At 42.4% G+C, this 13,271-nt stretch overlaps 1 protein-coding gene across 1 annotated transcript in view; it reads left to right on the top strand.

Moving 5' to 3' along the window:
- The window catches only part of cog2 (component of oligomeric golgi complex 2), a 69,577-nt gene that overhangs the window by 12,352 nt on the left and 43,954 nt on the right, over window positions 1-13,271 (top strand). Inside the window, exon 5 of the mRNA XM_080191923.1 lies at window positions 9,767-9,870. Coding sequence (XP_080048049.1) covers window positions 9,767-9,870 — 104 coding nt within the window. The remainder of the gene's footprint in view (window positions 1-9,766; window positions 9,871-13,271) is intronic.

The following is a 13,271-nucleotide window of genomic DNA, read 5'->3' on the forward strand; positions in this document are numbered from 1 at the left end:
ACTTTTGGAACAGAAAGTAGTGATTTGAAGGAAATATTTTGACATGGCTTATGGTCAAACTCCACTTCACTTTGTCTTTCCCAAACGGATATTGATGGTACTCATAAGCAAAGACAATAGCCAGCCATGCTATTTCTCATTCGGAACATAGCGCTGCTCAGTTTGCACTAAGCAATGTAACTGAGTGTCCTTGCTGCATTAGGATTGCTTCAAGGCCTGTATCGTGTCTCACACTACAAGGTGATTTCCTCACTGATGTCATAGTACTTCAGCTCTGACGTTGTCATTAGTTGTTTGATTTCAGTGAACCCCTCTTCTTCTGTGTCCCAATGCCACTGCACACCCATGGCAGAGAGCTGGCGTAATGGTTCACACTCTGACAAATTATACAAACATTTCACTAAATAGCTCACAAATCCAACACGTTGTTGTACTGCTTTCACATCTGTTGATCATTGCATCACTGCTGCAGCTCTCATCTTTTTCATGATCTGGATGGAAGACCTTTTTCTGTGCATGACTTGACTGTACTTGACTTTAAGCATCTTCAATCGCAGTGTTTTGTTGGTCACCTTTAGGTTCACCCATAACAGTCATCCTAGATTCTGATTGCGGTCAACAATGGCTTCTTCCATTCTGTTTCCAAATCCACAGAATAACAAATCATCCACTATAGCTTCCACTCTGGGCCTATTACTTATCACCTCATGCTGGCTGTGTTCATGTTGTTCTGGAATCATGGAAGTGCAAAACCATCTGTAGCTCCTGAACAGCATCCAGAAGGTTGTTTGACAACTGCTACTTTCACCCAGCCTCACCTCCCAATATCTATCCTTCATTTCTAGGGTAGCAAAGATCTTTGTCTTGGCAAGTTGTGTCAAAATTCCTTTGATGGTCGAGACAGGGTAGTGAGATCTCTTCAATGCTTTATATTCTTTGGGTTGATGCATATCTGCTTTTTCAGCTTTCCAGGTGGTTTCACTGTTTCTTTGCTGGGCGGTACGGTGACAGTGGTTAGCACCACTGTCTCACAGCTCCAGGGACCTGGGTTCGATTCCCAGCTTTAGTCATTGTCTGTATGCAGTTTGCACATTCTCCCCGTGTCTGCTTGGGGTTTCCTCCGCTTGCTCTGGTTTTCTCCCAGACTCAAAAAATGAGCAGGTTAGGTTGATAGGCTGTGCTAAATTGCCCTTTAGTGTCCTGAGATACCTATGTTAGAAGGATTAGCTGGGTAAATGTGTGGGGTTTTAGGGATAAGGCCAGGGTGGGATTGCTGTCGGTGCAGACTCGATGGGCCAAACAGCCTCCTCCTGCACTGAAGGGATTCTAATCCACTCTGTGGGAGTTGCTACTTTCTTGACTCCCTTCTTTTCCAGCCTCCTATCTTCTTTTTAAGGCTGGACATGAGGACAACTGGAACTCTTCTTGGCAGATGCTAAGTTGATCTTGCACTCATATCAATTTCAAAACAGTATTCACTAGAGAGATTTCTAAACTCTGGGGACATAGCTTTAAATTGAGGGGTGATAGATACAGGACAGATGTCAGAGTTAGGTTCTTTACTCAGAGTAGTAAGGGCGTGGAATGCCCTGCCTGCAACAGTAGTGGACTCGCCAACATTAAGGGCATTTAAATGGTCATTGGATAAACATATAGATGATGTTGGAATAGTGTAGGTTAGATGGGCTTTAGATTGGTTTTCACAGGTCGTCTCAACATTGAGGGGGCGAAGGGCCTGTACTGCGCTGTGGTGTTCGATGTTCTAACATTTGTGCATCTCTGATCTGTTCAGCAGTCAGTGGTTCAACGTGCTGAGGCACATTATAAGTCACTTTTGGCACATCTCAGCTTTAGACTTGCTTCAGTTGAAATGAGTGGCTTTGACATATCATCTGTTTTCCCCATCCTACGGGGAGTTGGGCGTCACGGTGGCACAGCAGTTAGCGCTGCTGCCTCACAGCGCCAGGGACCCAGGTTCAATTCCCGGCTTGGGCCACTGTATGCGGGGTCTGCACGTTCTCCCTGTGTCTGCGTGCATTTCCTCCAGGTGCTCTGGTTTCTTCCCACAGTCTGAAAGATGTGCTGGTTAGGTGGATTGGCCATGCTAAATTCTTCCTCAGTGTACCCAAACAGGCACTAGAGTGTGGCAACTAAGGGATTTTCACAGTAAGCTCATTGCAGTGGTAATGTAAGCCTATTTGTGACAATAATAAATAAATGGATTTAAGGTGGAATACAATTTGTAGCAGTCTCTCCCCAACGATGTTGGAAGTGTTAGTACAAGCATTAGTTTTGGCTTGTTAAGCTAATCTGTTACACTCTTGTAATTTTGCCATTGCAAATGGAATAACTACCAGTCCTGCCGCATGTCATCTTTCATGTTGACAGAAGCTGGAGAAGAAAGTTAGCAGCCATTTTGACTCACCCAGTTGTTTGCTTTCTTATTCGGTGACTTTCAGTGGCTTATTTTAGAAGCTTTCTAAATGTTTGTGTGTTCCCCATTCAGTGGCTGTGGCTTTTCTCCAACTCTTCAAAATTTAATCTCAGCACCATTTATTATGTGCTCAGAGATTACAGTGTTATTAGCAGAACGTCTTTATTAGAACTGAATGTCAAATGGCTACCCACAGCCAGTGTCTTAGGGCAGGGTTCACACGACTACAGCAAGCCAGGTAGGGGGACCTTTAGGACTTGATTGCATTTCAATCCCAATCACCCTGCGACCGTGTCAATCAGAAGGATGTAGTGGTTCTCTGACCACAGCCCCTGTGCGTGTGGCGATCATGTTTTGAATTAGCTGTTTAAATCTCAGTCCCATTGTGCAGTGCCATGTTTGAGTTTATTCTCCTCAGTGCTTCAGTTTGCTGCAGTGCAACATTCTCATTTTGCCTTCTGCTCATTAGTACAGAGACTAGCAGACTGCACCTGAGCCATTTTCATCTTAAAACTTTGCAGGTGGCTAAAAATAAACGGTTGCTGGCGAAATGATAACAGGATGAGTATTGATTCTTGGGTCCTGTGGTAATTTAAACCGCTTCAATCCATTCAGACACTTGTTGCCATTAGTGGCTGGTCCCAGTCTGTGTTTGGTGATTCAGTAGCTCACTGTTCTCTAGTTTCACAACTGATCTTAAAGAAAAATGCATCTATTTGTCCATCTTCCAATGTCAGGAAGGCATTTTGGAACAAGGAGTTAAAATGTATTCGTACGCACTGAATTACTTGGAGGATTATCAACAATGATATCAACATGCAGCTGATATTCATGTTGTCCATGTTTTTTTGTGTTCATCCTTTTTTATTTGACACTTGTGAACCAAATTTGAATGTTGAGCAACTCAAGCTCCTAATCTGTTACTTGGTCTCTAAAGAAGCCTTTCAGCAGACAATGCAGCATGCTAATTTAGTAGAAGTTAATGAGTGGCATAGATAAGGTGAATATCCAAGATCTTTTCCCCAGTGTAGAAGAGTCTAAAACGAGAGAGCATTGGTTTAAGGTGAGAGGGGAGAGATTTAAAAGGGACCTGAGGGGTGACTTTTTCAGACACGGTGGAATGAACTACCAGAGGAAGTGGTAGAGGTGGGTATGATTACAACATTTAATTGACATGGATAGCAAAGTTTAGAGGGAAATGGACCAAACGCAGGCAAGTGGGACTAGCTCAGTTTAGAACATAAGAAATAGGAGCAGGAGTAGGCCATCCAGCCCTTCGAGCCTGCCCCGCCATTCAATAAGATCATGGCTGATCTGTCGTGGCTCAGTTCCACTTTCCCGCCCTCTCCCCATAACCCTTAATCCCCTCTCCTATCAAAAACCCATCAACCCGCGTCTTAAAAATATTTAGCGAGGCAGCCTCCACCACTTCAACGGGCAGAGAATTCCAGAGATTCACCACCCTTTGAGTGAAGAAGTTCCTCCTCAACTCCGTTCTAAACCGCCCCCCTTTTATCTTGAGGCTGTGCCCCCTAGTCCTATTGTCTTTTTTGAGCAGGAAGAGTCTTTCCACCTCTATCCTATCCATCCCATTCATCATCTTATACGTCTCAATGAGATCTCCTCTCATTCTTCTAAACTCTAACGAGTACAAGCCCAGTTTATTCAGCCTCTCCTCATAGCTCAACCCCCTCAACTCCGGTATCAGCCTACTAAACCTCCTCTGCACTCCCTCCAAGGCCAAAATATCTTTGCGCAGGTGCGGCGCCCAAAAATGCACACAGTACTCCAGTTGCGGCCTCACCAATGCCCTATACAGCTGCAGCAAGACCTCCCTACTTTTATATTCAATCCCCTTCGCTATGAAGGCCAGCATCCCATTCGCCTTCCTGACCACCTGCTGCACCTGCAAGCTGGGTTTTTGCGACTCATGCACAAGGACCCCGAGGTCCCTCTGCACCGTCGCCTGCTGCAGTTTTTCGCCCCGTAAGTAATAGTCCTTCCTACCATTCTTCCTACCAAAGTGGACCACCTCACACTTGCCAACATTAAATTCCATTTGCCATTTAGGAAATGTGGTTGGCATGGGCGAGTTGGGCTGTTTCCATGCTGTATATCTCTATGACTCCAAGTACTATTTTGGGTTTGAATAATATTCTGAGAAGGGGCTAAAGGCCAGCTCTTACGTCTCCTGAACGTGCATGGGAAGGTACCATGGGATGTGATGACCAGAGTGTTGTATAGCTAATGGGCATCTTTGGGAAGCAGAAGGATGAGGAAGGGAAGGTGTGTTTGGTGGAATTGTGTGGAAGATGATCTGCTGAATGTGGTGACTGATGGGAATGGAAGGTGAGAATGAGGGACCCTGTGTGAGAGGAGGATGGGAGAATGGAGTGAGGGCAGAAGGACTGGAAATGGGATGCACCTGATTGAATTGGTACAGTGGTTAGCATTGCTGCCTCACAGGGCCAGGGACCTGGGTTTGATTTTCCCCCACCCCCAACATTCTGGTTAGGTGCATTGGCCATGCTAAATTCTTCCTCAGTCTATCTGAACAGGCACCAGAGTGTGGTGACTGAGGGATTTGCACAGTAACTTCATTGCAGTGTTAATGTAAGCATACTTGCGACAAAAATAAGTAAACTTTAAACTTAAAAAAGCCTGTAAGAAATCTGCTTAGCAGCATTAATAGGAATTTAAAGAGGCCTGAAATGTAGGAATTTGCCTAGCAACAGTAACAACCAGCATTTCTAGAGGCAGGCAAGCGTCTGAAAGTGATCAAGGCACTCCAAAGGCATGAGAGCATCGAAAAATAATGAGGTGTGTGAATTGCTTTCTGAGTAGAGACAGATTACTTAAATGACTGCAATAGAAATGTTAAGTTCCCCCAAACTGTAGCAGTTGACCTAAATGACTGACTCAGGACTATAGAAATGCTAAGCCCCGCAAAAGAAAGAAATTTTCCTTTTATTTTAAGTCAGTAAATATTACTTTATAATTGTTATGACAACAGAACTGGTTCCTTACTGGAGTTTTGCATGACTCTCAATATTCCAGAAAAACTATTCACCACAATGGTAAGATATAGGGATAGAATCAGGTTATTCGGCCTATTGAGTCTGCTCCACCATTCGTTTGTGGCTGATTAACCTTCTGAACGTCATTCTCCTGTCTTTTCCCTGTAACCTTTGATCCCCATGCCAATCAAGAACCTATCTATCTTAAATATATTCAATGACCTGGCCTCCACAGCAATGGATTCTGTGGCAATGAATTCCATAGAATCACCGTCCTTTGGCTGAAGAAATTCCTCCTCATGTTGGTTCTAAAGGGTCATTTGTCCCTTTATTGAGGCTGTGCCCCGGGATCCTACAATTCTTGGATCCAGCTGTGCCTAGGAATCAGTGTTTCAAGTTGGCACACCCTGTCATATAATATCAGTGTGGTTTGTAACATGTCATCAGATGACAGATAGAGAACCAGAGACAGAATTAAAAACCTTGCAGGATTGGAAGCAAAATGAGGGGAAATATAATTCGGGTGTGTTTAGAGTCAGTGAACCTCCAATGAATGTCAATGGAAAGCCCATCCTACAGTTGCAAATTCTAGGTAGATGAATGAGAAGTGGAAATTTAAAGCATAATTTTTGAAATTCTCTGAACCCAGATGTTTTACTTATCAGTTCTGTCCAGTCAAGCTGCCTTAGCTGCTGAGTGCTGGTAACATTTTTACTGTTTTTGATTCAGATTTCCAGGGTCTATAGTTTTTTAAAACTTTAACTTGCATTTATACCTGTTTTGAATTTAATTGGTGGCTTGTTTCCATCTACTTACGACTTTTCTCTCAGTTCTTCTTGGCTGCTGCATCAACCTTGACCATATGCTACATCTTGGACCGTCTGCAAATTTGATCAGTTTGCATTGTGCTTGTGAATTCAGCAGGTTTGTGCAGATTGGAAACAGTGAGGAACCCCAGGATTGATCCTTGGGGCACTCCACACCACATTTTGAAAGACTAATGTCACTCTTGCAATAAGTATGGATGACTTCCAACCAATTTCCTATCAACCTAAAAGCTTAGGTTGGAGAAAACTAGGGCTGTTCTCATTCAAGCAGAGATTTAATACACATGCTTTAAAATTAGAGCCATAGGTAGAATTTTCCTCTCTCCTCTGCCACAGGAATTGTAGTGGGTGGGGGGTAGGGCAAACCGTGCAAAGATCCGTTGACCTTGGGTGGGATTTTCTGGTTTTTGGGGCGAGCATGGGCAGAAAATCCCGCCCATAGTAACTTCATTGCAGTGTAAGCCTTACTTGTGACTAATAAGTAAACTTTAACTTTAGAGTCATTTATGGCACAGAAAAGGAGGCAATTTGGCACATTGAGTTCATGTTGTCTCCCCACAAAATCCCATCAGTCTCACTCCATCCCTGTAGATTAACGTCTTCAGGTGCCCATCCAATTTCTTTCTGAAATCATTGTTTCCACTTCCACTGTCCTCGTGGGCAGCAAGTTCCAGATCATTCCCACTCACTGCTTAATTCCCCCTGCATCTCTTCCCCAAAGTCCTGAGTCTGTCTCTCCTAGTACTTCTGTCTTCAAGCTAATGGGAAGAGCTTTCCCCTGTCCACCTTTTGTAAGCTGTCATAATCTTGTACACTTCTATCAAATCTGCCCTCGAGCTCCTTTCTCCCAAAGAAAACAAATGCCAGACTTTCCAACCTAACCTTGCAGTTAAAAGCCCTCATAGAAAACCCTACAATGCAAAGGAAGGCCATTCGTCCCATTGAGTCTGCACCAATAACAAACCCACTCAGGCTCTATTCCCATAACCCCACATATTTGCCTTGCTAATCCAGGGACACTGAGTGGCATTAACATGGCCGATGCACCTAACCCCCACATCTTTCGGACTGTGGGAGGAAACCGGAGCACCTGGAGGAAACCCACACAGACACAGTAAGAATTTGCAAACCCCACACAGACAATGACCCAAGCCAGGAATCGCACCCAGATCCCTGGAGCTGAGAGACAGCAGTGCTATACACTCTGATATTCTGATAAATCTCCTGTGCAGCCTCTCAGGAACCTTCTCGGACGTTTTTCCTTTAAAATCGCATTTATATTGCTTTTAAGACTTTGCGTTTCTACCAAACTATATTGAATCCAATCATCAAATGGCCACGAGTCTCTGCTTCCATCCCAGTATGCTGCTATCAAGTTGCTATGCAAGGTACTGACCCTCACGTAAGTCAAGCAACAGTCGTACATTATCCAGTGTATAACTGCAGCTTTAGGCACAATTTAATGCTATTGCTTCATTTCCATACAAAATACTGAAGTTGAGAAACAAATCTTGGAAAATTTGATGTTTATCAACTCTGGAAATGAGTTTTCAGCTACCTGATAGTCCTCACTGAGCTTCTATAAAACTGGCCCTCCTTTATTTTTATGAATAAATTCCAAGAGGTGATTGGCTGCTCTATTCATATTGATATTGCTTTAAGTCAGCGCATTAAAAAGAAATTGAAGGAAAGCCCTCTATGTATACAGCACCATTCTCAGTCACGGGCTGCCCCCAAGGTACATTATTGTTTAATGGAGTGTACTGAAGACAAGGATAGAATAGAATCTCCACAGTGCAGAATGAGGCCATTCGGCCCATCAAGTCCACACCAACCACAATCCCACCCAGGCCCTAATCCCATAATCCCCTCACATTTACCCTGCTAATCCCCTCCAAAACTAGGGTCAATTTAGCATGGCCAATCCACCTAACCCGCATATCTTTGGAATGTGGGAGGAAACCAGAGGAACCAATGCAGACACGGGGAGAATGTGCAAACTCCGCATAGACAGTGACCCGAGGCCTGAATTGAACATGTTCCCTGGTGGTGTGAAGCAGCAACACTAATCACTGTGTCACCCCCATAGAATCATTGAGTGAAGAAGAGGCCCTTCAGCCCATTGTATCCACACTGACACATTAGAAACACCTGAACTCCCACCTAATTCCATCTACCAGCACTTGGTCCATAGCCTTGTAATTTAGTCAGCATAGAGTCCGTTTATGCACAGCAATAAGCTCGCACAAATAGCAATGTATTTGTGTTTTTTTCTTTAGTTATGTTGATTTAGGGATACATAGTGGACAAAATTCCTCCACACTTCTTCAGAATATTGCTGTAGGATCTTTGAAGCTCAGTTGAGTGGGTCAACTGATTTAACATCTTATCCAAAATACAGCACTTCTAATAGTGGGGAGGTGTTGGCCTAGTGGTATTATCTCCAGACTATTAACCCAGAAACTCAGCTAATGTTCTGGGGATCCGGGTTTGAATCATACCTTGGCAGATGAATTTGAATTCAATAAAAAATATCTGGAATTAAGAAACTACTGAGAACTATGAATCGATTGTCAGGATTCATTTGACTCAGTAATGTCCTTTAGGGAAGAAAATCTGCTGTCCTTATCTGGCCTGGCCTACATGTGACTCCAGAACCATAGCAATGTGGTTGACTCTCAATGCTGAGGCAACTAGGGATGGGCAATAAATGCTGGCCAGCCAATGATGCCCATGTCCTATGAATGAATAAAAACAAATGTAGCAGTCCTTCATGTTCGTGGACTAATGAATGAATCCAAAACCTTAACAAGGCCAACATGTTGCCCACTAAACATAACTGTTTGTTTGGAATGGTTGCAAAGTGTGCATGTAGAGATATGTCACGCACGCTAAAGCTTCTAAAAATTTTTGTCAAGATTTAAACCCTGCCCTGGATCATTGCAGTTAAGATATTGTTTCCATCAGTAGATCAAGCATGGCTTAGATATGATATAACTTCCAGCTGTGAATATAGGTAAATGTGTTAGAAAGGAGGAAAAGCAATTATTTTTTTAAAAATTTGGAGTTTTTTGTCTTTTGATACATCCTAGGTTTCTAATTTTAAAAAAAATGTTGATTAACATTCGTAGGGTTAAACTAAGCACATAATTCAGGCATGATCGAAGTGACCAGGTTAAGGTCGGTGGCCAATTTTATGAATGTATTCTTTGGAGGTTTTATCATCAACTGAACCAAACTCTTTTTCAAACAAAACCAAATTCCTGGACGTCAGATACACATCAAAACCAGCAATTTATGATAATATTTGAGCACTTCACTTGTCATTTGTGGGGAAGTAAATGAGACTCCCAGTGAGCTAAACGTGTGTATTGAAGCTGTTTATTGATGTGAGAATGTGGAAGCCAGTGCTCTATAATTAGAGTTGAATGCATCAAATAAACCAACAATCATAAACACCCCTGCCTTTTATGTTTGTGCTCTTGCAGATGTGTGTGTTGAGACTGCTTCAAGTGATCCGATCAGTGGAGAAGATTGAAAAGATCCTTCATTCTCAGTCTTCCAAAGACGCATCTCCGTTAGAAGCAAGTGGGTAAGTGCTGGGTTCTCGACATTTTTGTAACATCACAACCAAGCACTCACATGTTGTACATTCAAAGGCTACATCTCATGACTTGATAGCATGAGGTGCTTGAGGTCTAACCCAGCCTCATGGCTGGAGTGACAGTTTTCCTTTGTTCCAGAGATATTGACAAAAATGAGAGTGAAGTTAGTGATTGTCAATCAAAATGGCTCTCGTTCTTCATTGATGGCATCTTGCAGAGAATGGGCCTAAAATTAGTCACAGGGAATTTTAAAATGGAAACTGAGCTTCTTTATTCCATTTGGCCCTCTTTTGAATTGGAGAGCCTGAAGTTAATATTAAAAACCTGTTGAGAGGAATTGGGCATAGCAAACTTACAAAATAGGAGCAGAACTAGACCATTTGTCTCTTGAGTCTGCTCCACCATTCAATAAGATCATAGCTGTTTGTGTTTCAAGTTGCACATTCCCCTCTACCCCTAATGACCTTAGTTTCTTGTCAGGCATGAGAATCAATCAATCTGCCTTCTGAGGGAGAATTCCAAAGTCACACAATCCCTTTGAGAAAATTGATTTCCCTTCATTTCCCTTCATTTCTATCCTACAAAGCCAAACTCTCATTTTAAAACAATGCCACTTGGTTCTAGACTTGTCCTAAAAAGGAAGCATCCTTTCCACTTCCACCTTGCCGAGACTGGTCAGGATCTTGTATACCCCACACGCTTCTAAACTCCAGTGGAAACAAATCTAGTCTGTCCAACCTTTCTTCATAAGAAACGCGCTCGTTCCAGGTATCAATCTAGTAAAGATGTTTCCTCTTGTATGAGGAGATCAGAACAAGGGGTCATAAATTGGATTGCGTGTAAATTTATCAGAAAGAGATCGACCAAAATACTTTTTGAAAATTTGTGACTTTTTTTGGCACATTATTTTGACATGGCCTTAAAATAAGGTTTTGAATTAAAACTTTGATGGTTAATAGTAATAGGGTTAAACTAAGCACACAGATCAGCCATGATCAAATTGAATGGCTCAGGGATTGCCAACTTTGCTGAACTTATCCTCAGAGGATTCATCATGATTGCCCATCTTCAGTGGTCATGCTGGTCAGACAGTAATTTTCCCTGCTTCCAATATCTCTGTAACTAATGAGTATTAGTGGACAGAAAGGGAAAGGGGCTTGTGGAGAAGGGGGTGGTGCAGAAGACACAATTTTTTCAATGTCACTGATTTTCCACCCAGGTTTTCGGGATATTTCCTCTCCCTATAACTTCTGTGTGTCTTTGGATTGCTCTTGATGATCTTTTTACAATAAATGGGACCCATTCCATTACCTGCAAGGAAATGCTGCAGTTTGGGCATCTGTAGAATTTCCTATTGTACATGTGTAGGATTGCATCACAGCATCACAGCCTACCATTCCCAGTTGCAAGAGTAGATCTCCTGATGTAGAAAAGGTTTTGCAATGTATTTTAATTATTCCCTCAAATTATTTGAAAACAAGTTGCAGAATCAACAGCACTTATAAATTCTCTTATGTTTTGTTGTCCACTTTGCTTTTCCTCCTTGATTTGATTTATTATTATCAAGTATTAGTGTACAGTGAAAAGAATTGTTTCTTGCAAGCTTCGTCAAACAGACAAAGCATACCATTCATAGAGAAGGAAACGAGAGAGTGCAGTATGTAGTTTTACAGTCATAGCTGGTGTAGAGAAAGATCAACTTAATGCAAGATAGATCTATTCAAAAGTCTGATTGAAGCAGGGAAGAAGCTGTTCTTGAGTCGGTTGGTACTTTTGTATCGTTTTCCCGATGAAAGAAGGTGAAAGAGAGGTGCATGGTAGTCCTTGATTATACTGGTTGCTTTGCCAAGACAGCAGGAAGTGTAGACGGATTCAGTGGATGGAAGGCTAGTTTGCATCATGGATTGGGCTGCAATCACTACCTTTTGTAATTTTTTGTGGTGTTGGGCAGAGCAGGAACCATAACAGGATGCGTTACAGCCAGAAAGAATGTTTTCTACACTGCACCCGTAAAAGTTGGCGAGGGTTGTAGCTGACATGCCAAATTTCCTTAGTCTGAAATTTTCTTAGTTCTCTGCTCCTGACTATAGATAGGTTATTTTAAAAACTAAAAGTTTGAACGTAAATTTGTAAAGAGCTAAAAATTCCAAAACTATTGTAACTGATAGATTTGCTTGGGATGGTTTTTTTTTCATACAATTGAGAGCAACACCCTCACTCTCAATGTAACACAAAATGATCCCCTCTGTTAAATTGGTAAGAGTGACACTAAGAGTCTGCAAGGATGGTGTTTGTAAGTATTGGTGAGCATGTTTGCTTCTGAGCTTAGACTGAGATATATGATTGAGGGAATTTAATGCTGCATCTAAGCTGTTTGGCACTTGATTACAAGTATTAGGTGCACAAATGAAAATGGAACATTTTTAACATGGGAATTACAGCATACTTATTCAGAGCATCTGGTTCGAACCTGCCACAGCAGATGGTGGAATTTGAATTTAATAAAAGAAACTGGACTTAATCATAGAATACCTACAGTGCAGAAGGAGGCCTTCGGCCCAGCGAGTATGCGTCGACCACAATTCCACCCAGGCCCCTATCCCCATTACCCAATGCATTTACCTAGCTAGTCCCCTGACACGAAGGGGCAATTTAGCATGACCAGTCCACCTAACCTAATAAAGAATCTACCAATGACCATGACACCATTGTCAATTGTTGGAAAAACTCATGTCTACTTTCTTTAGGGAAGGAAATTTGCCATTCGTACCTGGTCTGGTCTAAATGTGAACCAGAGCCACAGTGAGGTGGTTGACTCTCAACTGCCCTCTGAAGTGACCTAGCCAGCCCTTCAGATGTATCAGTGTTTCAAGTAGGCAGCTCAACATCACCTTTTTCAAGGGCAGCTAGGATAGGTATTAAATACTGGCCAGCCTGCAACGCCTATGTCCCTCGAATGAATAAAAAAATACATTTTCAGTCCAAGAAGCCACTACGAGTAAGTTAAACAGAAAATATTCAAAAAGCTCAGCAGATCTGGCAGCATCTGCAGAGAAAAAACATTTTGAGTCCGTATGACTCTCTTTCACTCACTGCAAGTATTTATCCACATAGCTTGCATTTATGCAGCACCTTTTAATGTAGGGAAACATCCATAAGTGCTTTACAGAAGTATAGTCAGATGAAAAACAGCACTGAGCCGAAGGAGGAGATATTTTGGTTAATGAAGTGGGCTTTAAGGGAAGTCAGTGGAGGAGAGTGATTTCAGAGGCTTGAGGAAGGAATTCCAGAGCATAAGCTGAAATGATTAAAGGCATGTCAGCCAACAGTGGGATGAAGGAATTTTGTCATGCGTACCAATAATAGTCTTAATCTCACGAAACCACCC

The sequence above is a fragment of the Carcharhinus amblyrhynchos genome, chromosome 7, assembly GCF_965287045.1.
Source record: "Carcharhinus amblyrhynchos chromosome 7, sCarAmb.v2.hapA, whole genome shotgun sequence".
NCBI classification, from domain to species: Eukaryota; Metazoa; Chordata; class Chondrichthyes; order Carcharhiniformes; family Carcharhinidae; genus Carcharhinus; species Carcharhinus amblyrhynchos.